The 25731-nt window shown below is 44.8% G+C and overlaps 1 protein-coding gene across 32 annotated transcripts in view; it reads right to left on the reverse strand.

The window, feature by feature from the left end:
* The window catches only part of TMEM108 (transmembrane protein 108), a 695879-nt gene that overhangs the window by 9776 nt on the left and 660372 nt on the right, over positions 1-25731 (reverse strand). For 19 of the 32 annotated variants that reach the window (XM_064587715.1, XM_045903770.3, XM_045903769.3 and 16 more), the window contains one exon: positions 3655-5082. In XM_064587715.1, the coding sequence (XP_064443785.1) occupies positions 3655-5082 (1428 nt within the window). Of the gene's footprint in view, positions 1-3654; positions 5083-7251; positions 7386-25731 lie in introns of all 32 variants that reach the window. The other 13 variants (XM_064587603.1, XM_064587584.1, XM_064587573.1 and 10 more) reach the window with 1 other exon arrangement.

The raw sequence follows: 25731 nt of genomic DNA on the forward strand, positions 1-25731 counted from the left end.
TGGGCTCTTTGCATCCTGATGGTGGCAGCAGAGACCAGCTCAAGAGCCACGTGGTTCCTCTGCCCCAGCCAAATGTGGCCCGGATCCGATCAGTTTCGGTTTTCAGCACATCTGAACCCCTATGTGGCTGTCTCTGGCATGGCTCAGGAGACAAAGCATTTCTCAGTCCTAGCACATATATCCTTCTGGCCATTGGGTGGGGCTCAAGATCTGGAAGGGTTGGTGGAACTGATGACAGCCCTTCTTGGGCAGGCCTGAGATTTGCTATGATCACCCCTTGCTTCCAACAGAAGCAGGGGATTCAACCATCTGCCTAGCAAGCCTGGCCACCTGAAGTCTGGTTTCCGGTAGATGGAGGAAAGCAGGGACAAGGTCAGGGCTGGTCTGAAAAGCCAGATGTGAGGAAATCTATGCATGCGCTTTGCTACTAACCCAGATGCCTGAAATATATGGCAAACTGGCAAAGAAGACCCTTCTTGGAGGGCAGTAGAGTGAGCTTTAGGATAAATGCAGCTGCTGGAAGAGGTCTGCTTGTCTGATGACTGGAGTGGGATTAGGCTATGAAAGCAGCCTGGATATTTACTCATCTGTGCTTTGAAAGAGCACGGTATTCTGGAGCTGGACAAGTATTCTATCTTGATGTTTCTTGCATCAGGACTTTCACAGAGCCCCCACAGGATGGTCCCACAGGAGTTGGGGCCATGAGTCAGGATAGGGAGCTTTATATGGGGGCAGCTAGGGCTAAGGCAGGGATCTTGGCGAGTGAGGGCTTAGGGGAGCCTCCCATGTGGACAGTGGGAATGCAAGACAGATGCTGAAGGACGTGGAGTCTGTGGTTCCAAGGTGCTGCAAGAGTCCACTTTGAACAAAGGGTTCATAGCTTCCTTTACAAAGTAGTACGTCCTATCCCAGTACCTGAAGGCTCCTTCCAGAGTGCCGGGAGCATTCTCTAGGTGCAGTTCCAGGCCGTGTCCTTGTTTCTGTCTTGGCTGACATTATTATGCATGGTTTAGGCAGCGCATGGGTTTTCTGGCTTTGCAGTAAGATCTAATTTCAAACTCACACATGGCAAAAAGGGCTGTAGAAGTCTTTTTAGAACTGTAAAACACAGGTGGGTGTGGCCTGTGGGGTGAAGGCTAGATCTACTCTGTGCTGTCCAGCTCAGGCAAAGAGAAAGGCCCAGTGGGGGGAGAGGGCTCTGGGAGCTGGGGGAGGCAGCCACATTGTATATCTCGATTCCCTAGTGCTTGGCATGCACCTGGGAAATACTGTGTTGAATCAGACAGATTCTACCACCGGATCTGAGCTGACTTATGTGATTGGGACCCTGGGCAAGTCAATTCACCTGGTGACTTAGTCTCTGCCTATAAGGTATGTTCCTTGCATAGTGTGTTTATGTTTTTTATTCCTCTGGCTAATCTGTTTTGAGGATGGATTGATTAAAAATAATGGGAAACTTTGTAAACTAAAGCTTCTAGAGACACGTAAAGAATGGAAAATTAGAAAGCTGTCTCTAATGTGGTTACTTCTCAAATATGACCACTATTAATAATTTATTAGCTAATAGGTCTACATTTTCTCATTATCATTCTTCTGTTTTAGAAGTGGACAATCACAGTTTTAAGCATTCATGTGGGTTTCCATGAGAGACAATAAATGAAAAAAGCACTTAATGAATGAATAAAATATGCAACCTGCAAACATTTTCACTTTTCCTGAATTGGGTCCTTGAGCAGAAGTAGGCTGCCTACTTTTGACATGGAAAGTTGGCTTTGCTTGTCAACTAGAAAGAAACAAAAAGCTGGCAGAGGTGGCTTCTCCGAAAGAATCCAGAATCTAGATTTAAAAAGATCTTGTTGGTCATGGATCACTACATCAAAAACTAATAATGTATTGTATGGTGACTAACATAACATAATAAGATAAAATTAAATAAAAAAAAAAGATCTTGTTGGTACAATGCCAAGTAGAAATTATGCTCTGTTAAAGGCATATACTTCCTACACTGGTGTTCAAATGACCCATAGTATGAGGAAGGGCTGGGAGAGCTGGCTTAACAGCCTCCTCTGTGGAAAGTTTCTGGGGCCTCATTCCTCTCGAGATCAGGATGAGCTCATGGTGTGATGTGACAGCTAGTGCAACCAACAGAACTGATACCCGTGTTGGCTTCCTGAGTGTGACTGAAGTGTCCAGAACAAAGGAACCACCATCTGCTCTCCTCTGCCATGGCTGGGCATGTGGAATGCTATGCTCCCTTCTGGGAGAGCAGGGATAAACTTGTGGTCATCCAGAGTGGCAGATGATGGGGAAGGGCCAGGGCAATGCGGCCGTATAAAGAGACTTGAAGGAATAGGGATGAGCAGCTTAGAAAAGGAAAAGCTGTCTTTGAGCACCATTTCAAATGTTTCAGGAGTTGGTAGACTGGTTTTGTGTGGTTTCAGAGGGCTTAGGACCATAGAGTAGAAATTACAGAGACAAACGTCAGGCTTCCATGAAAGCTGGGTAACAACCTGAGGGAGTCAAAGGAGAATGGGCTGTCCAATGACTGAGGGCACAGGGGGTTTCTCACCCCTGGAAGGGTTCAGGAGGAGGCCAGATGATAACTGTGTAGGGGTGGGGGAAGCTAAAATTAGGATTTTTGTGAGGTTATTAGAGAAACTCTAAGAATCTAGGATCAAGTACATGGGGAAGACATAAAGGAAGTCCTAAGGTTCTGAGTGATTATAGCAGGTTCTTTATGGAGACATCAGGGAGAAGGACCTCTCAAATTCTCATTAAAGCAGTGACAGGCAGCAGCAAGGAGGTGCTGGTGGCCTGGTGCTGGTGGCCTGAGGAGAGCCCTTCTCCACCAGTACCAGTGGAAGCAATGATGAGGTCCACACTGCATCCAGCTCACACCATCCATGAACAAATAAAACTGGGGAGGAGAAGAGCTAAATTCACATGTAACTCTCAAGCTCTCAATTTAGCTATAGGAACTGCTGCTTTTGCCAAGGCTAATAGAAATTCCTGCAAGATCAAAGCCCCCTCTCTTTTTTTGGAGAAAGAGAGAAAGAGCAGGAGAGAATAGATGAGGGAGGGGAGGAAAGACAGGCAGAAAGATGGATGTGAAGCAGGAGAGGAAGGTGAGGGCTCTGCTACTTGAAGGCTGTATGTTTAGAAGTGCCAATGTTCACCTACGGTGTCTTGGTGCCATGTCCTACAGCCATTAGCAGGCTGCCCTTGAGGGTGAGGGTGGCAGGGTGGTGTCATGACAAGAGCACTGGGCAGGAAGACAGTGACCTTCCATCCCAGGCCTATCTCTCACTTAACTTTGGGCTCCTGGGCGAGCCATGGCACCTCTCCAGCTTGGTGTTTCTGCACAATGCAGAGCTGGACTGGACTACTTGGAAGGTTCTCCCCCACTCCTGGGAGCTCTGTCTTTATGATGAGTGGGCATCTGAGCCATGGCCTGGCAGAGCTGAGGACTAGGGGTAGGGATAACCCATGATTCTTGTCCTGCCACTTGGTTTCCTATAATTCTGGTAAGTTTTGCAGCCTACTTGGTAGGGACTTCCCAGGTCTGGGGCAAAGGAACTCTGGGGACAGACAAGTGGATGTGATAAAGGGAGAGGAGGGAAAAAGGGAGGAGTGAGGAGAGGGTGAGGCACTTACAGCAGGAGGAGATGGGCACACTGATGGCCAGGATCACCCAGGCGATGTCCATCTTGCTCAGGCAGATGGTGGCTCTGTGCTGGGGTTTGTCCCCTTCGGCCACATGGGATATATTCCCTGCTGTTCCAGGCTTCCAGGTCCCGGCAGGGACTAGGCGGTTGAGGAAGTTTCCTGTGGCTGTGGACACCACTGTGGAGAAAGGACTGGGTACCCTGTTGGTCATGGTGGGGGTGGCTGTAGCCTCCTCCTTGGCTTGGGAAACAGTGCTTTCTGAGGCCCCGGTGGGGTGGGCTGGGGCCTGCGAGGTTGAGGATGTTCCCTGAGGAGTCCCCTTGGAAGGGGCTGAGACACTGGCATTGAAGGCAGCCTGCGTGGGCCCTACGGTGGCTGGAAAGACCCCAGGGCTGGTAGATGGAGGTCTGTTGATGTCAGGGGTGACAATAATCCAGGAGTCACTGTGGCTGGGGCCATCCTGTGGGTCACTGTGGGGGCGCTGAGAAGGCACTGGGGCAGGTTGTGGACTGGCAGGGGCGCCTGAGGCTACAGTGGTGTCCAGCTCCCCTCCTTGGCTGGTGAATGTGGAACCACCCCCCTGGGCTGCTCTGCTAAGGTCTGGCTTGTCCTCTGCAGGCACCAGGGGGGTGGTGGGTAGTGCCCACGAGGTCCTGCTGGGTGCCATGGCTGTGGCCACTGTCTGGGGCTGTGGCAAGGAAGAATAACCCCAGAGTGGGTTCCTGGGAGTGAGGGTGGAGGGGTCAGGTTCTATAGACCCTGTAAAGTTGCCTTTGTAGATCTGAAAGATTTTCCCCAGGGGCCGCTTCTGCCCCAGATGTGTGGAGCTCTGATTTCGTCCCCACTGGCCTTCCTTCCTCCCAGAGTAGCCACTGGGTGCAGGCAAGACAGAGCGTGATGAATTGCTGGCCCCCTTTCGGGAAGAGCCTGGGGGCCTGGGAGGCCTGCGCGTGGTAGCCCGGGTGGGTGCTGTGGTAGGACGGCTGGTGGGTTCCATTGGCTTTGTCAGCAGGATGGTGGGCGCAGCCTCCCCCTGGGGATGGCCCTCTGAGTAGGAGGATGTGGTTTCCATGGCAGCAGGAAGGGGCCCTGTGGTCAGGGGGCCTTCAGACTGTGGGGTGGTTGCTGTCGCCATGATGGTAGAGACGGTGTTTGTAGGAGGGTGTCCATCTGGATGGGGCGTTGTCATTGCCATGGGAGCTGCAGCCTGTGAGGAGGGTCCATCAGGCTGGGGGGTCAGTGAGACCACAGAAGTGGGGGCAGTTGCCACAGAAGAGTGTCTGGTAGAGCTGAGGGATGCTGTCACCATGGTGCCTGGGGTGGTGCCTGAGGGGAGGACCTGAAGAGATTCTCTGGGAGATGGTTCCTGGGTGGCAAATACCAGTGCTTCGGTCAGTGCCAAGATCAGGAGGAAGCCTTGAGAGGAAGACAGAGAGAAGAGGTGAAATACCTGGGGAGTCGCTCAGAGCCTGGACCTTCCTTACCCATGAACCTATGGAGCTCTGGGAACAAAAGGAACATTGGGATCATTCTGGAGGTCCACACTGCCCCCCTGATGCCCAAGAGCAGCTTCTCAGAACAGGCCGGGCCGGGTGTGGGAAGGATTATGGCCTCTGAGTGTCTGCTGCCCCCTGCGGCCAGGGAGTGGTCAAGGTCAGGTTGGTCAAAGGCAGGCTGGCGGCTCTGTGTGAGCCAGCCTTAGTCAAATGTGCAAGGCTTACGTGGGCAGAGCTGACCAACTCTTCTGCCCTTCCTGAATATTCCATTTATGGACTGGACAGAGGCACAAATGGTCAGACCTCTGTTTATTCAGTCCCATTCACTGGACAAGTAAGGAGGGTCTCTATCCTCTCCTTGACACTGGAGGGCACAAAAATGAACAGGGCAGTCTCTGGCTCTGAGGGAGCTCACACAAGTGCACAAACAATCTTAAAACAAGGCAGAGACATCTCAGTGCTATAGGATAGTGATAGGCCGAAGGGGACAGGGGTCCAGAGGGTGACCAGATCTGGTGCGCATATAGCACTTAGCAGAGAGCCTGGGAGAGAAGATGCACTCCATGAACGCCAGCTGGTATTATGGTTGTCATTAATGTTAACTGCTTTCCCTATGGTGCTCATGTGGCTGAACTCTCTGTGGAAAATCACTGGTGATGCCCAGCCTTTTGAGTAGGAGGACCTCTTTTGAGCGGTATGCTTTTAGTTCATTGAGAAATGCACAAGGACAAAAACCTGCACATTTAAAAATACTTCTAAATATATGTGGATTTATTAATCATAATAGCATGTGCCAAACTTTACAAATAACACATCTCGTATAAATGTGAGACATAGGATCTGTTCAGATTATAAACTGGAAAACTGGCCACCCCGGCGCAACACATGGCCTAGGAGGAACTGGTCTCCACTGCTGAGGAGTGGCCTGATGGACTTCTAAGGCCTGATTCTGACCTGTGAACTCCTCCTTTTTCTTATGTACTCCTTCCTGGTTACTCTCATGCCCTTCCTTCAGCTCTGCCAGCCACTCAGACAATGGTAGAGATCTGTCTCTATCTCGTAACTCCTTGGGAGCCTCCCTGCCCCCCCAGATTCAAGCACTGAATGGCCAAAGCAGGGGTCCTGGCAGTGATTTCTACATATCTGGGATGGTCAGCGAAGTTGCTGACCGAGGAAGGCAGGGGCCCTGGTGAGGTTTCGAAACAAAGAAGGGGAGATCATCTCCTGGCCTGCCTTTGAAACAGGCCCTGGATCACCACTGAAGCCACCTCTGACTTAGGTGTGGGGTGGGGTCTGAGCGTGCACCAGCTCCCCTCGCCTTGCACTTCTAAATTAGCGGGTGGAGGGAGGCCAAGGGACAAGAGATTGAACAGACTGTATAGCACACGCAGTCTCTAGGTCCAACAATTTGCCCTAAGCCACCTATTTTTTTCCAAACTTTCTTTGGTGATCTAAACCATATATTAACAGTAAGCTCTGCTTATTCAAGTCAACCCTAAAAACTGTTTTCTGAGCACCTGCTCTGGCCCAGTCTTTCATGCTTGATTTAATCCTCACAACCACTTGACGGGGAAGGAAAGTGAGATCTCAGGTAGATTAACAAATGTGTTTAAAGTCCCACCATAGCTGCAGTATATGAAACCGAGCAGTATCTAAAATGCATGCTTTTCCCGATCAACCACCACCAATGATGCAGGAGGAGAAAGAGGACAGGAAGTTGCTGTGCCACGATGCTCTGACTGGTTCAGGGTTATTCCAACCCCTTCTCTTGAGCAGCTGAACACCACAGAGGCAATCTCTTCTTAGGGCTGGGAGTCTTGATCTCTGATGTTTTGAGGGACATTCTCTTATAAGCCTCTGTTTTGCTCATGAGTCCCTTGGTTCAGTATAAGTGTTAAAAGACTGAACTGTGTGTCCCCCAAATTCATTTGTTGAAGCTCTAACCCCTAGCACCTCAGAATGTCAGTGTACTTGGCAATAGGGCCTTTAAAGAGGTTATTAAGTTTAAATGAGGCCATTAGGGTGGTCCCTAATCTAATCTGACTGGTGTCTTTATAAGAAGAGGAGATTAAGACACAGAGAGTGATACCAGAGATGCTTGCACACAGAGGAGAGGCCACGGGAGGACACGGTGAGAAGGTGTCCATCTTCAAGTCAAAGGGAGAGGTCTCATCAGAAACCAGTCCTGTTAGCAACTTGATCTTGGTCTTGTAGCCTCCAGAACTGTGGGGAAAATAAATTTCTGTTGTTTAAGCACCCCCAGCCTGTGGTACTTTGTTATGGCAGCCCGAGCTAAGACAGGTGTCTTACATTAGAGATCCCTCAGAAAAAGGAAAGGCAGAGTTGTGTGCAGGTAGTGTATTTCGCGAAGTGATCCGAGGGGACAACCATGGGGGTCTGAGATGAGTCAGATAGAGAACATCAACCCGAGGGCAGGTTATGAGTTGATCAGGACGAGCAACTCGTATTTGCTGGGGACTTCTGAGGGGCTGAGTAGACTGCACCTCAAACTGTCTATGTGAGAGAAGCACTCACTTACCCAGCAATTCCTGATGTGGGAAACAAGGGCAGAAGAAAAATTAAATTTCCTTACTACTTACAGCCCATTGACTAATCCTTGAAACAGGCAGTGACATTCCCCTATGAACTCAGCTGCCTCGATGTTAATACTTTGCTAAGGGCAAGAGGCAATCTTATCCTGCCCTCCCAGGATCCTGTAAGTCTTCTTTAACAGATAAAAATTCCTTTGGAAACTTCTGTTGTCTCTATCCCCCAAGATACAAGTTAGCAATCATCCTCCAAGCATTTGGCCCACTGATATACATCTGAAGGGTCTCATGACTGAGTTTTTTCTAAACAGTAATAAATGACCTTTTCCTAACACTGGCTAGCCCCCTTAGGATCTTGGAAACCTTGCTTCCCAAATACCCTGGAGGCTTGTGCCATCCCTAACCCCCTCTCAACTTGAAAGTATATAATCAGTCACCCATCACAACCCCAGTGCAGCTCTTCCTGCCCACAGATCCTGCCCCCGTGCTTTCATAAAATCACCTTTTGCTTCAAAGACGTCTCAAGAATTCTTTCTTTCTTTCTTTTTTTTTTTTTTTAAAGATTTTATTTATTTTTTAGAGAGCGAGCGAGCGAGAAACAGCATGAGAGGGGCGAGGGTCAGAGGGAGAAGCAGGCTCCCCGCTGAGCCGGGAGCCCGATGTGGGACTCGATCCCAGGACCCTGGGATCATGACCTGAGCCGAAAGCAGACGCTTAACCATCTGAGCCACCCAGGCGCCCTCAAGAATTCTTTCTTGCCTGTTGGTTCCGAACCCCAACACTTCCTACATCACTCCCATCTCCACTGGCTCAGGGCTACTCCAGTGGTGCTCGTCCCTCTGTATTCCTCACTCCTGCATGAGGCCCATGGCCAATGTGGCTTAGTCAGAGAAGCCCTGGGCAGAGGGGCTGTCAGGGTAGGCCTGTGCCCAGCTGGTGGCTGCTGCAACAGTTGGAGTTACAGTTAAGGGCCCAGCGGATTCCTGGGGTAGAGCGCCAGCTGTGTTAGAGACGATCAGACACCGGAGACCAAGGACATGGCAATCTTTTGGCCGCAGCGCTGGGGCAGCACGAAGCTTACAGAGACCCTGTAAGCGAGAGACAGGTGGGAGAGGAGCCACCCTGGCCTCCGGAAGAACTTTGGCAGCACTCTAGAGGCAGAGGGGTTAACACATCCTAGTCTTTAAAATACTCAGGGAAAGAAATTCTCCTGACTTTCTCACCAGCAGCATTCCAGGGGCTAAAATCCTCCCGGCTGGAAAATATATGACTACAACCCTTCTTGCTCTAAGACTTACAGTGTAAATAAATGTTTGCCTCTCTTGCCCCCCCTCCCCTTTTTTTAAGTTATCAGTATCCTGTGAAGTTATTTTTCTCTCTAGGAAGACTGTTAAGTTACCTCCCAGCCCTTCTTTAGACTTCATAGTAAACCTTTGGTACAATGAATGGGTATTGCCATCTGGGTGCCAAAAGTTTTCATTTGGAGGATGACATTTAGCTGTCACAGTGAGAGGGGCCATCGTGGGAACTTAATCAAATTCCCTCATTTCAGAGAGGGGGCAATGGAAGGAGTGAAGTGACTTGTCCAAGAACACACAGCAGGTTGGGGACACAGTCTGGACCACAGCCACTATTTCAAAGCAACTTTTCATTTGCATCATAAAAATTGTTATGATGTTGCACTGCACAAACACCTCCTGCAACCCCCACTGTCACCTTCACTAAGGAAATCCTACGTGACTTTACCTCTCCTCTTTGGCATAAAAGGTTAATAACTGAATGGAAGGGCGCATACTGTCACAATAACTGTGCAAGGCCTTCAACCTGTGCCTCCCCTAACAGATGCGAATTTTCATTCAAGTCCCTTTGTGTTGGCCTGCTCGCTCTTCTCCCCACAATCTGGGGCTATCGCCTCTTTACATATCATTTGCATAGCTTTGCATAATAGCCTCTGGAGTCTCTAATTCCAAATATGTGAGAGAGACTAAAACTAAAATTCAGCTTGACATGCTTTAAATGTGGAACTGAATTTTAAAGCATCTCGGAAACTGGACAAGTGTCGGGGGTGGAAACCCACAGACTGATGGGTGTCCAGAAGTTGCAGGAAGGCCTCCTCCTACCTAGAATTCCAATGCGTACATGATCCCAGGACCCAAGGAAAGGAAAGGTCCTCCTCCTTCTGTTTATTTGGTTGGCTGCCCACAGTGCATATTGGGCATGATATTTGCATCTGGCAAAGGCAAGGAGCGAGCTGGTGAAGAGAGAAATGGCTAATTTAATGTATGAGGTGCTTCCTATATATCATGCACTGCTTGAAGGGCTAAGCCTGTCCTGATATATTTAATTCCCAGAGCACCCTGATGAGACAGGTAGTATTATTAGCTCATTATTGCAACTGAGGAAAAGCAGCACAGAGAGGTTCAGGACCCTGTCTCCTTTCACACAGGTGGGGAATGGTGAGCCATGATTTGACCTGGCACCCTGGCTTCAGAGTCTACGCTCTTAAGGGCAGCTGCGTGGCTCAGTTCTTGATCTCAGCTCAGGTCTTGATCTCAGGGTTGTGAATTCAAGCCCTGCACTGGGCTCAACACTGGGCGTGGAGTGTACTTAAAACAAAACAAACAACAGAGTCTACACTCTTAAAAGATTTTCACTCAGGGATCTACTCTGCACCACCCCTCCCCCCACCTGCCAGGCTGCTCTGCATAGTCAAAAGCAATGATTCACAATCCTTTGGGAACTGATTTTCTATTACTGGTCTTTTGACTTTTCTTCCCTCTTACCTGTTTTCTTTCAGGGCTCTATATGACACATGTGGTGTCCTTTGAATAAGATGGTCAATTAACTTTGTCCTGTAAGTAACAGGAAACTTGTAGCAGTACAATAAAAGGGCTGGAAATCCTTGCTTTAATTCTCTGCTCTTCTCCAAACCTGACGTATCACGTAAATAATTATTTAATTTTTGTCTTAAAGTTGCTTATACACACACAAGACCAATTTATTACATGGATAAATTTACCTTACACATATAAACAATTCTATCTCATTTTCCTTGTAATTTTATTATTTTATTTTATTTTTAAAAATTTTTTTCTAAGTAGGAACCACGCCCAGTGTGAAGCCCAACATGGGGCTTGAATTCATGACCCTGAGATCAAAACCTGGACCGAGCTCAAGAGTTGGATGCTTAACTGGGGTGCCTGGGTGGCTCAGCCAGTTAAGCATCTGCCTTTGGCTCAGGTCATGATCCCAGAGTCCTGGGATGGATCCCCGCATCGGGCTCCCTGCTCAGTGGAGAGCCTGCTTCTCCCTCTTCCTCTGCCCCTCCCCCTCCTCTGCTCATGCTCTCTCTTTCTCCCTCTCCCTCTATCTCAAATAAATAAATAAAATCTTAAAAAAAAAAAAAAAAGAGTTGGATGCTTAAGCCACCCAGGCACCCCATCATTTTCCTTGTAATTTAAAATGTCTTTATCTTCTAAGTAGAGCTTTCCTCCCCATTAAACTAGATTTCTACTGCTAGGTATTTTCCCCATTGTCTTCAAACGTTGTGACAGAATCACAAAATCAGGAGACTGAGAAGTCTTCTGAGCCATCCCCCCATCACCAAGCCACCAAGCAAGATGGCAGCTCAGCCACTGTAAGTTCAAGGACACCCCTCCCACCAAGAGGTGGGGTCTGTATCTTTCCTCTTGACCCTAGGTAGGCCTTTGTGACTTCTGTGAGGAATAGAATGGGGCAGAAGTGACATCACATGACTTTCAAGGCCAGGACAGAAAAGGTCACACAGCTTCTGCAGGTTTCTTTTGGGTGTCTTTGGTCCCATATAAGAAGTCCAGCGGCCTTTAGGCCACCACGTGGAGAGACTGAGTGGAGGGACCACATGGAAAGGGAGACAAAGGCCTAAGGAACCCCAACTGTTCCAACCTCAGCCAGGCATCAGACATGACAGTGAAGCAGGCTAGAGATAACCCTGGTTCCAGCCACTGTTGGATCGCAACCACACAAGAGACACCAAATGAGAATCGCCTCACTGAGCTCGGTCAACTCTTAACATTCAGGAACAAAGTAAATGATTAAGTCACTGTTTTGCAGTAGTTTGTTTTATGGCAATGAATAAGTGGAACACTTAGGAATTTAGCTTCTGAACTGGTGTTTTAACAACAGAAGGGAAGAGTATCCACACCATATCATCTGACCATCAGGGAGTCTGTTCTCAACATGGGCAGGAACATACCATCTTGCCAGGAAATGCGCTTTTCTAATTTCAAGATTATTATCTTTTGGAAGTTGGAAGGGATACTAGGATTCTCCGGAGCTAACTCCTTCACTTTACATATGAGAAGGCTGAGGCCCAACAAAGTGAAATACTTACCCTTGGCCATACAGCTATACAGGGTTACAACTGGGAGTGACTCAGGCCAACTCACTGCCCCTCCAATCCCACTAATGCTCCAAACCCACAGTACTTTCTTTATATCACTGGTCCTGGTATTCTAGAGTGTTCCATCCTCTGAACTTCAATGTTCCCTTTTATTTTAAAGATCAAACATGAACTCCTCATTTCTCACAGCATGGTTTCCCTCAGAAATATGCATCATTGCCTTCAGGATGTGCTAGACAAATGCTCTTAAGAGATAACTTATGCTTGTGACCTTGGCTTCTTTATGAAACCAGGGAATTTAGGGTGCAAATCTTTTCTTTTACCCTCCTTCCAGGCAGCCACACCTGTGGCCTCCAGCCAGCATGAACTTCCTTGTGCTGCTCTGGGAGGCTGACAGAGCACAGTTTCCTAACAAAAACACTACAAACACATGTGAACACACACACACACGTATGCATACACAGCACAGATTCTCTCTTAGAGCAGGAAACAGGCAAGGACACCCCATTTACAGCCCGGGCCCTCCTATTATCTCCATGCTAACAAATGGTCAAGTCATTTGTCTAAGGTCAAAACAGCTACCATGTGGAAGTACCAGGATTTAAACCCAGGTTCTCTGATCCTGGTGGCTTGAGACCTTAGGGACTGAGAGATTTTTGATCCAGGAAAATGTCCTACAGGAGCAGAAGAATGTAGTATGAAGACAGGCAATGATACAACAATAGTAACAACTGTGATGACCACAATTAAAAAATAAAACTTCCCCCAAAGATAGCAACACTTAGGGCAACTATGCCGCCTTTTGTCTTCAGCTTTAGCTTTTTGCCTTATGAATTCAGCTCCTCTTAGGACAGACATTTTCCACCTAGAACTCCTCCTTGGTCTTGAAGGCCTTGTTAGACGTCCCTCCTTGTGCCTGTAACCTCTACTTTTAACCTATTCCAGCCTCCATGTCTCTGAATGGAAATGGTGAGTGTCTTATTTGTTTGTCTGTCTGAACTCTAAGCTGCCAGAGGGTAGAGACCGCATCTGGCTCAATGTCATAACTCCTTATCTAGTGCAGCACTGTGGCTACAACAAGGATTTGCTGAAGGCTAAGAAACCTAAATCACTCACAAAAACCATAGTCAGCTGTGGCAGTTTGTATTTTCCAAAGATAATTACTACAATACATCCCAACCCACTTACTCTTCCTAAATGTGAGCTGGCACTCCTACTGGAGAGGCGAGGTCTACGTTCTCTTCCCTTGAATCTGGGTGGGGCTGTGACTGTGGCTGAAGTGAAGTCACATGACTTCTGAGGCCAGGTCATAAAAGGTGGGTACAGCTTCTTCCTAGTTCTTATTCTTTGGTGCTTACTCTCTGAAGCCAGCCACCATGCTGTGAGGTAGCCTGAGTAGCCCACTGAAAAGCTCATGTGGAAAGGAACTGAGGCCCCTGGCCTTCAGTCCCAGCTGAACTTCTGGATAACAACCAGCACCAAGTTGCTATCCCTGGCAGTGAGCCACTGTGAAAGTGGATCTCCCAGCTGAGTCAAGCTACCCAAGTTGAATCTTGATGGAGCAGAGACAAGTGATCCCTGCCCAAACTACAGATTTATGATAAGCCATTAAATTTTGGGGTGCTTGGTTAGGCAGCAACAGTAACTGGAATACCTCCCATTGTACTAAGTGAACTTAACTCTCTCTCAGTGATCATTCTGGAGTTAAGCATCAGAGTTGTTTTTTGCTTATTTTTTTATTTTTATTTATTTATTTTTTTAAAGATTTTATTTATTTATTTGACAGAGAAAGAGACAGCGAGAGACGGGGAGTGGGAGAGGGAGAAGCAGGCTTCCCGCTGAGCCGGGAGCCCGATGCGGGACTCAATCCCAGGACCCTGGGATCATGACCTGAGCCGAAGGCAGACGCTTAATGACTGAGCCACCCAGGTGCCTTTTGCTTGTTTTTTTAAGTGCAGGAACTCAACAGGCTGATTTTGACTTGGGTTCCTTTATTTTCCTCCTCTCTTGCTCATACTAAAGGGAAGGGAAACATCTCAATTCTGGGCTCTTTCTATATCATCTTTCTCCAATTTAGGCTACAAGTTCCCCCAAAGGAAGAAAGGAACATGGCATCCTAGGAGTGCCATGGAGCTTCCTGGCACACATGCACTTTGTGGCTTGGGGGACAGATGGAATACAGTTGGAAGCCAGTATATGGTGCCCCCTATTGGAGAATATGACCATTTTTCTTTCAAGGAACTGCTATTCTAAAAGGGAAGAAAATCAGCTAGGACTGGGGCACAAACCCATACACTAAAGACATTCTCTTGAAGACTTTCCCCAAACAAAAATGAAAAGGTCAACTCAGCTTCTAATAAAATAACAGGATTATTAATATTCAGGGAACATTTTATTGACATCATGGGAAAGAACACAAATGCAGTCCCGACTGGCTTGTACTCTCCCAAGACTAAAAGGAAAAGGCTAATAAAAAAAATGTTCCATGCTTTATAGTAGAGTACTTGACCAACACTACCTCAGCCAGGTGATCAAGGTCAACATCAACAGCGATAAAGTCATGGTGACAGTATGTGCCCTTGATCTGAAGATGGCACTTTACCTCTGTACTTTTCTTTCCCCTATAAACCCAGGCTAATGATAAGAAAAAAAAAATGAAAAATCCAAATTGAGGGACAGTCTACAAAGTATCTGACCAATACTCCTCAAAACTGTCAAGGTCATCAAAAACAAGGAAAGTTTGAGAAACTATCACAGCCAAAAGGTATCTAAGGAGACATGACAACTAAATGTGATGTGGTATCCTGGGTAGGATCCTGAAACAGAAAAACAACATTAGGGGAAAATGAAGAAAATCTGAATAAAGTATGGACTTCAGTTAATAATAATGTATCATTTCATTAATTGTGACAAATGTACTATAGTAATATAAGATGTTACTAACAGAAAACTGAATGTAGAGTATATAGGAATTCTCTGTTCTACTCTTGCAACTTTTCTGTAAGTTTAAAACTATTCTAAAATAAAAAAAAATATTCTTAAAAAGTTCCACATGGGTTTTGGAGGGGGATATAGCTGAAGGGAAGTTTGCAGGCAACCTTCCCAGCAACTTGGCATAAGATCATAGATGAGGGCATGTAGATAGGACAGTGGGTAGAGGGTTCAGGGTGCTTTCAGAGGTGGGATAGGAGACAAAGAGGTATAGAGGGCCCACACAGTACTGGCATTCAACCCTGCCCTAATGGCTTCTGGCTCCTCAGATCTTTCTTAACGTAGTGGGTAGATTCTGATCTAACCTAGCTACTGATATGTTGTAGAGCCTATTTAGAGAAAGAGAAAAGGGAAAAAAAATCCATGACTATTGCCACATCTTTTTTTATTCCCTCTGATTCTCAGATTTTAAATATTTGCATTCAGAACTAAAGTGTAGAGTTTGGAGGTGAACTGGTCAGAGAGACTAATAGCCTGAACACAGTTTTAAACCTGTTCAAAATCCAACTGAGGGGTTAGGGTAAATGCCATTCATGTAATAAAAAAAGTCACAACTTTCTTGACCCAGGAAGCAGGCTGCATGAAAATCAAAGCTTATTTATCATTACTATGGGGCTAGATTGCCCTGCTGTTTAACCATGGGAGCCATATAAGGTGTTGGATATGGATACCTCCATCCTCATTCAAAATTTCTGCCTATACCCCTTTCCTGCTGGGTGATGATGTATCAATCTCTAAAAACCCAACTTGACTGTCACCTTGTCTTGACAAGATCAAGGTCCTTCAATATTTCTGGTCAGAAATGATGGCTCCCAACCCAGTGCTCCCAGGACACTCTGTTCCCATTCATATTGTGGCTCTTCTCCCCATAGAGCCCTTCATTCAAGAGTGTGGGGGGAAGGTGTGAGCCTGGGGGGGAGGACAGTGGTATTTAGGAACAATTCTGGCTCTGTAACTTCCTAGTTCTGTGCCTTCAGGCAAATGAGTTGAGCTTTGTTTCCCTCAGCTATACAATAAGGATGATAATTGCCTCACTTCAGTTCAAGGTGCTTTCAGAGGTGGGATAGGAGACTAAGAGATACAGAGGCCCCACACAGTACTGGCATTCAACAGGTGACAACTGTTGTTTTAGTCTCTACTACATTTAGGTCACTCCCCTGGGGCCATTCTTAAGCATCTGGAGCCCCAGAACTTAGTTCACTGTCTGACTCATACAAGGAACACAATAGTGTTTTCTGAACAATATGGGAATAAAAGAATACTTAATTCCATACATTTAAGTTATTTGCAGCTGAATGCTTACAACAAAATTATAAAGTTTATTTCTTTGAAGACAATGTCAATGAAAGAAAGCAGTAAATAATGTGAGTCCTATGTTGTGGCAGTATAAGGTGTGTGAGTGTGTGCATGCGTGTATTTATCTCATTTTTGCTTTGCTTGCTCTGGTGATTAACATCAGCTAGTTCAAGGGCACACAACATCCCGTAAGACAGGGTGAGGCAAGAGAAGGCTGAGATGGAACCTACCTCCTACAGATTCTCCTAAGATCCTCTTCCACAATTGTGCCCATCACTGCATGTTCTATTCCTAATTACAAAAGCAAATCAGCCTTTATTTCTTTCCAAAGTTCTAAAAAGGTTGTGTGAGAGTGTGTGTCAGGATTTGGGCTTTATGGAGCTATGTCTCAGCTTTGGCTTCCTGGTTGAAGGTGTATGCTCTGGGCAGGTTTTGATGAGAGCAGTAAGGAAGCATGATAAACAGGAGGACTTACTGTTGAGGACCAGCTCACAGGGCAGCCCTGGGAAGCCCATGGAGTCTCCAAATGTTTGGTTCCTACAAACCCAATAAAATGATTCCCACAGGCCCTAAAGTCCCACAGCTTGGGGTCTGGTCCAGTGGGCTCCTCAGCGAGCATAAGAGGATCTTTGGGACTCCTGAGGAACCCTTTGGATAGTCCTGGGACCTGCACAAAGAGGTTAAGCTCACCAGTATCTGTCTACCCTCAGCTTCAAATTCTCAAAAGCAAAAAGGAGAAGACAAAGCACAAAGTCTTGGCCTAATCATGTCTGAGAATCACTTACCTAAAAAGAGCACTGGGGCTTTTGACCTGACATCCTCCTGTGCTTGCTGACAGTCTGAAGCATTATCTCTCAGCACCCACTCCTACTCACGGAAGAGCTTACTGCTTGCTGAGAGGAGAAAAAGAGGCTAGCAGGGACAGCGGCAAGTCTGGGAGAAGGGGGGTGGGCTGAGTGGAGAGGTTGACGTCAAAGAAGGATGTCTGCTCTCTCTGGGACACTGGCTCGCCTGCTCCTGAGCCCCCACAGCTCCATGTGCATCATGCAAGGCTGTTTGGTATTCTCGCCTGGTTCCCTGATGGGGCTGGGCGCAGACTGTCTGGTACGGCTCTCATCAGTTGCCAAGGGTTCACTGCCTGTTCCAGTTTGCCTGGAACAAAACGGCTCAAGCAACACAGCTGTGCATCCTTGTGAAATTGCCTAATTTCCCATTTCAAGGCAGGATGCCCATACTCCAAGGTATAATTTAGGTTTTGGGCATGAGTTAGATTTCACAATTGAATTCTGAAAGTCAGCCCTCCAGGCCGTGCGTGCTTGGGGATTAAGGCTTTCCTCCCTGCTCATCTCTCTTTCTCCCCAATACTGATACTGATAACTATTCACTAATTCTAGATTTCTACTTATTGAGTACCTACTATGTGCCAGGCACTCTACTAGGTGATTTTTATATATTATCTTATTCAGTCATCATAAAACCCTATGATGGAGAAAAGAACAAATTGGAATCCATGTGATTACAAAGTGCCCACCCTCCACCTCTTTATTATTCTCCTTTGGAGTATAAATCCATGGATATAGGTACCTGGATAATTCAGTGTGGACTTGGGGGTAGCTTTCTGGAGGAAAAACTAATAAAATCTTTTCCTATCCATGCCAAACCAAGGAGACAAGAACAACACACACAGAACAAGGAGAGAACAATGGAAGATGGTCTGTAATTAAAAACTATGGGGGATGTAACAGATTTTATGTGCAGTAGCTTGGCAGGGAACCCATGAAAGCCAGAGGAACCCAGGAAGGCTTCCTGGAAGAGGAGAAATCTGAATCCCCTCATTACCATTCCACTGTTCATTCATTTCTTCATTCATATGTTCAACAAACATTTATTGAGGGCTAAACTGACTGTGGCTTTGTGTTTCCCAGATAAACTTGCATCCTGATCTCAGCCATGGGGATGGCTGCTATTACCTCATTCCCTATCATGGGTACTAAAATGCATATTGGCAGAGAAAATTCTGGCAAATTCTGAAAAGGATTTTTTCAGAATTTATCCATGAGTAAGAAACACTTTAGCACTTTATATTTTACACTGTACTAATGTTCAGAATCAGAACACACATTTATTAAGTATCTAATTATGTTTATAGGTATTTTTACTCCTATAAACCCATTAAATACTCATATTTTATAAGAGGTGGGTCTCATTCCCTAAAACCAAGGTTCAGAAAGGTTAAAAGATTTATTCAAGGTCACACATTCAATGGGGAGCCAAGATGAACACATAGCACAGTTCAAATCCTGCCTCTGACTTGAACCTAAGAAAATAAGATCAGGATAAAAACTGAAGCACATTGCTGAAAGACTCTAATCCCAGGCTAAGCCTGGGGTGGTATGGGGACCACCACCACAGTCCAACTTCAGAATGTTGTCTTTTGTAGACACCCTCCTCAGTAGCTAAAGGTAGCTGCCACTACCTCCTAGGCATGGGGAGGAGGGGAGGTAATTCCTTACCCCAAATTTGGTTAGCTGTTCTCCCCTTATTCTAGCCACAGCTCCCACAACTCAGGTATTAAACCACATAGGTAAGTGGTGTCCCCCCACCCAAAGGTGATCCAAATTTCTTTTAGAATCTAGAACACACTGTTTAAATCCTACAGACCTAGGAATAGGACACTTTATAATGAAGGGTGCTTAATTTTTCTTCTTCACCTCTCTCTTCTCTTTCCTGGAGAGATATGGGAAGAAAGCTGATACTAGAACTAGGTATAAATTCACTCACTAGTTGTATGACCTTGTATCAACTTCCCACGCAAGCTAGCTATGTTGGGATTCTGTCTGGTGCTTTCTATTCACCATCATGTTCTCTCATTGGTTCTTTAGATTTTGCATTGAGCGGACAATGTAGCCTGCCACCTAGTTTCCTCCTTCTACTCCCAAAAAGGAGGTTCTTGTTCTATTGATGTTGATGGCACATAGCTGAGTTTCTCTTCAGGAATTGCTCTCAGTTGAAGAGAGCTGCCTTGCTCAAGGTTACACCCCCTTCCTAGAAAACTTGGATCCAATGACTGGTTCCTGTGGGGTTAAAAGAACTGATCTCCTTGCCTTAATTTGGGAGAACTGTGAAGGGCCACTCCAGCTATGGAGTTCCCCACAGGGTTGGCTGAGGCCTTTGGTGTGACTGCATCAAAGCCCAACTTCTCCCCCTGCCCAGTCCTGCTTCCTTTATTCTACTAAAAATGCTGATTCTGGGAACACTTCCAAAAAACATCCTACATGCAGATTTGTAGCTCATAGTCTGCTTTCTGGGAACCATATCTGTAACATACAGTATCCAATTAATGCTGATGAAAAAGAGGATGATTTCCCCTCTAGTCATTCCTTTCCTATGTCTTACTCATATATTACCCATTATTTCCAGTGCCTTACACATATATTCCTTCTATCTCATTTAATATTCCCTTAAAGATTCACCACTTTGGGGTAGCCTCTCTCAGTGTACCCCTTTCCTTTATCTTGTCATCTTAACTATGAATGCCATGTTAAATGATAATATGTAAGACATATTCTTGTCATTGTGTATTTCTCACATCTTTGCATTAGCCTGGAAGCTCCTTGAGAATAGACATTTTCAAATTTAATTTAAAAATATTCCTCTCACTCAGATTTGAGGAGGAGATGATGGTGACAGAGTAGGAGGACCTTAGGCTCCTTTCATTCCAGGAACACAACTAGATAACTATCAAATCATCCTAAATACCCCAGAAATTGGCCTGATGATTGAAAGAACAAACTCTACAACTAAAGGAAGAGAAGAAGCCTCATCAAAGAAGGTAGGAAGTGTGGAGATGTGGTTTAGGGGAGAAATGGATTGCAGGTGCTGCAGAGGGGAGGGAGCTGTGGTTGTGTAGAAGGATGAGAGAGAGGTATACACAGAGGAATGCAAAGGAAAATGTTTCCCCAAAGCCATTGGCTTGGAAAATGAGAGGGGCTGAATTTTGTGAGTTTTTGCAACCATCAGGGCTTTTAAAGGTCAGTGGGCTTGGCTAGGAAAGAGCCCAGAGGGCACTGTCTTGCTCCTAGAGGGAAGGCAGGCAAACAACCTGGGACCAGAGAGTGTGGAAGCAGTGATCTGAAGAACACCTGGGCACACAGTGGGGAGATTATTCATTCGCTCCTCTCAGAGAGTATCCTTGGGAGGCAGAGTTCACAGAGATGCCTCTCTAGGAACAAGGGAGCTGGCCAGCTCCATTTCCCTCCCCTGCACTTCAGCAAAACAACAGAGCCTCCTGCAGTAGGCAGCACAGTGCCAACACTGTCTGCTTAACTTGCTTACACCAAGCCCCACTCCCCTGTGCTCTGGTGGGACTGCCCTTCTCAGTCAAGCTTGCCTCAGTTCTAGCAGGTCCCTCCCCTAGAAGTCCAGCACAAACACCTCTCCACACTACATCTCCTAGCCAGAAAGTTAGTTCTACAGAACCTCAGTTCTGGTGGAGTTGGTGTCAGGTCTTACTTCACAAGCAGACCATAGCATACCTAGTTAAAATTCACCACATTCAGGCCAGGGACCAAATACTGCCCAGAGCAGACAAGGAGAGTCTTTGCATGTGACTGGCCTGAAGGGTAGAGCAGCCAAAACACAATAGCAGAGTGCATGCGGCACAGACCAGACACACTCCTTGAAGCACCAGGCCTTGGGCCTACATGACCTCTTCTTCATAAGGCCATTACTTTCAGGAGCAGGAGACATAACCTCTATCACACAGAAAAAGGCAGAAACAGACAAAATGCCAAGACAGAAGAATTTATTGCAAATGAAAGAACAAGATAAGGCCATGGCTAGAGATCTAAGTGGAACAGAGATAGGTAACATGCCTGATGGAGAATTTATTTTTTATTTTTATTTTTTAAAGATTTTATTTTATTTATTTATTTGAGAGAGAGAGCACGCATGAGTGGAGGGGTGAGGGGCAGAGGGAGAGGGAGAAGCAGGCTCCCCACTGAGCAGGGAGCTCGATGGAGGGGCTCAATCCCAGGACCCTGGGATCATGACCTGAGCTGACGGCAGACGCTTAATGACTGAGCCACCCAGGCACCCCCTGATGGAGAATTTAAAGCAACAATCATAAAGATACTCACTGGTCTTGAGAAAGATTAGAAGACATCGGTGAGAACCTTACAACAGAGATAAAAGAGTTAAAAAAGAACCAATCAGAGATGAAGAATGCAATAAACGAGATTGGAATCAGGCTTGATGTAATGAACAGCAAGCCGGAAGAAGCAGAGGAATGAATCAGTGACTTAGAAAACAAAATAATGGAAAATAATGGAGCCAAACAAAAGAGAGAAAGAATGATGCAACATGAGAACAGACTTAGGAAATTCAGTGACTGCATCAAACGTAATAACATTTGTGTTATAGGAGTCCCAGAAGAAGAAGAGAGAGAAACGGGGGCAGAAAATTTATTTCAAGAAATAATAGCAGTAAACTTCCCTAATCTGGGGAAGGAAACAGACGTTCAGATCCAGGAGGCACAGAGAACTCCCATCAAAATCAATAAAAGCAGGCCAACACCAAGACATATTGTAATTAAATTTGCAAAACATAATGATAAAGAAAAAATCTTAAAAGCAGCAAGACAAAAGAAGTCCTTAACTTACAAGGGAAAACCCATCAGTGTAGCGGGAGATTTTTTAACAGAAACTCTGAGGAAAAAAAAAAAGAAACTTGGCAAGCCAGAAGAAAGTGGCATGATATATTCAAAGTGCTGAATGGGAAAAATCTGCAGACAGGGATACTTTATCCAGCAAGGCTATCATTCGGAATAGAAGGAGAGATAAGGAGTTTTTCAGATAAACAAAAACTAAAGGAGTTCATGACCACCAAATTAGTCCTGCAAGAAATAGTAAAGGGTACTTTTGAGTACAAAGGAGAGACCCAAAGTGACAAGACAAGAAAGGATTAGAGAAATCTCCAGCAACAATGGCCAAACAAGTAATAAAATGGCAATAAATACATATCTTTCAATACTTACTCTGAATGTAGGGGTGCCTGGGTGGCTCAGTTGGTTAAGTGACTGCCTTCAGCTCAGGTCATGATCCTGGAGTCCCAGGATCGAGCCCCATATCGGGCTCCCTGCTCAGCAGGGAGTCTGCTTCTCCCTCTGACCCTCCCCCTTCTCGTGTTCTCTCATTCTCTCTCTCTCTCTCTCAAATAAATAAATAAAATCTTTAAAAAAAATTACTCTGAATGTAAATGGACTAAGTGCTTCAATCAAAAGACAAAGGGTTTCAGAATGGATATAAAAAAGGAGACCAATCTATATGCTGCCTACAAGAGACTCATTTTAGATCTAAAGACACCTACAGATTGAAAGTGAGGGGGTGGAGAAACATTTTTCATGCATATGGATGTCAAAAGAAAGCTGGAGTAGCAATACTTATATCAGACAAACCAGACTCTTCTGTTCTTGCACTGTTTTTATCCTGCCTCAGTATCAACTAATTTAACTTTCATTCTTGTTATTGGTCTAAGATTTCCTATTTTTGGATTCAAGATTCATGATTCAATCTTGGTAATGTGTGTTTTTAAGAATTATTTTTTTTTTCCCTAAGTTATCTGATTTGTTAGTATATAATTTTATAGTAATCTGTTATCACACTATGTATTTCTATGATTATCTGTTGTATTGTTTTCTCTTCCATTTCTATTTTGTTTTTAGTCTTCTCTTGTTTGTGTCTTCATTAATGTAGTTAAAACATTGCCAATTTTATTTATTATTTTTGGAAAAACTGATCATTATTTTCAGTGTTATTTTATTGTTCATTCTGGTCTCTGTTTTATTTATTTCTGATTTTTCTTTGTTATTTCCTTCCTCTACTAAATTTCAGCTAAGTTCCTTCTTTTTCTAGCTCCTTGTGGTGTAATGTTATTTATTTGAACCATTTTTTTCTTAATACAAATATTTATAGCATGAATTTCACTCTAACATCTGTTTTTGCTGCATCCCATAGGTTTTGGAATATTGTGTTTCCTTTTTCTTTCATCTTGAGACATACTTTGATTTGACTTTTGATTTCTTATTTGGCCCACTACTTGTGCAGTGGTGTGTTAATATTTACATATTAAATATTTAATATTTACACTATAGATTTTCCAGCTTTGCTTTATTATTGACCTTTAGTTTTATACTATTGTGATTGGGAAATATAATTGGTATGATTCCAGTCTTCTTAAATTTGTAATATTTGTTATGTCTCTTTTTATGTGATTTTTAAAAAGATTTTATTTATTTGACAGAGAGAGCATGCACACAAGCAGGGGAGTGTCAGGCAGAGGGAGAGGGAGAAACAGGCTCACCACTGAGCAGGGAGCCCGATGGGGGGCTCAATCCCAGGACCCTGGGATTACGACCTGAGCTGAAGGCAGATGCTTAACTGACTGAGCCACCCAGGCACCCCTCTTTTTATGTGATTTAACCAGGGCATTCTCCTGTGTGTATATAGCAAAAATGTGTATTTTATTTTTTTGGATGGAATGTATTATATATATCTTTTAGAACCATGTATTCTGAAGTATGTTTCAAGTAAAAATGTTGTTTTTTTTTTTTTAAAGATTTTATTATTTGAGAGAGAGAAAGAGCTAGAGAGCACAAGCAGGGGGAGCATCAGGCAGAGAAGCAGGCTCCCCGCTAAGCAGGGAGCCCAATGCAGGACTCGATCCCAGGACCTTGGGATCATGACCTGAGCAGAAGGCAGACGCTTAACCGACTGAACCACCCAGCTGCTCCTCAAGTAAAAATGTTCTTGTTGAAAAACAACAACAAAAAACCCCCTTAACTGAGGGTACTCATTTTAAAATAAAGCATATCAGAGGGAAGGTGGTGGGGGGAATGGGTGAAATAGGTGAAGGGGATTAAAACTACACTTACCATGATGAGCACTGAGTAAATATATAGAGAATTGTTGAATCACTATATTGTACATCTGAAATGAACATAACACTGTATGTTAACTATACTGGAAGTAAAATTAAAAACTTAATAAACCAAAAAAAATATTCCTCTCACCAATCATATACACTGATGATTGAAGGCACCTAATCCTGTTGGCTGAACATTTGACAAATCCCTTTTATGCCCTCATCTTCCTCTCTCACTCATTTAATTCATTCAGCATATATTTCCTGGGTGTCTATGTGAGGTAAATCATTGTTTATGCTATGGGAATACACAAAGAAATAATGTTTCCTCCCTATCCTTCAGGGAGTTGTGGTTGAGCAGGAAGGCTTTGGGTAATGAGGCTGACCCTGAAGCCAGACCGCCAAGATTCAAGCCCCTTTACCCCATGTTCTAGCCCAGTGACCCTGGGTAAATTACTTAAGCTCTCTGTACCTTAATTTCCTCACCTATTAAATGAGATTAATAACACTATCTCATAGGATTATTGTGAGGACTAAATGAGTTAATATATAAGGGGTTTATAACACTGTCAAGCACACATTATTAGATCTAAGTCTGCACTTCTCAATATGGTAGCCATTAGCCACATGTGACTACTGAGCATTCCAAATGTGGTTGTTTACATTGAAATGTTTTGGAAGTGTGGAATACATAACTAATTTTGAAGGCTTACAAAAAAATGTAGAATATCTCAGTAATAATTTCGTGTATTGATGATGTGTTGAAGTAATATTTGGATATATTTGGTTAAATAAAATGTCATTAAAATTAATTTTACCTTGTTGTTAATGTGTCTACTATACAATTTAAAATGATGTAAGTGGCTCATATTTATTTCAATTGGACAGTACTAATCTAAGTCTTTGCTATGAAAATAATAATGAAAATCAGAATATAACAAATATAGTAGAGGTATATGAACTGTTAGAAGAGCTACTGTAAGTGTGGACCACCAGCAGCTTCAGTATCAACTAGAAACCTGTTAGAAATATTGGCTGTTAGGTTCCTATTCTAGACCTACTGAATCAGAAACTCAGACTTTGCAATTGGGGTGTGTGTGTGTGTGTGTGTGTGTGTGTGTGTTAATGACTTCCATGTGATTTCAATCTCACCAAATTGGATTGGTACTGCTAAGGAAGTGCAGAGGGATTGGTAACTAGTTCTGTTTGAAGAGAAGACTAGGGCAGGGTAGGCCATGCAGGAGATGGTCCAGGCATTCAGTAAGTTCCAAATACAAATAATAGGTAGCCTACAGTAGTGTTCCATCCCAGTCTGCTTGGCAACTACAGCTGTGGTTTTTTCTGGAAACAATGCCCTCTGGTCTGACTGGGTCTGTTGTCTTCTCTTCTCTTTTCTTTTCTTTTTTAGATTCTACTTATTTATTTGACAGAG

The sequence above is a fragment of the Mirounga angustirostris genome, unplaced genomic scaffold (assembly GCF_029215605.1).
Source record: "Mirounga angustirostris isolate CCGP_5_RB_7025 unplaced genomic scaffold, mMirAng1.0.hap1 SCAF_1, whole genome shotgun sequence".
In the NCBI taxonomy this organism is placed as follows: Eukaryota; Metazoa; Chordata; class Mammalia; order Carnivora; family Phocidae; genus Mirounga; species Mirounga angustirostris.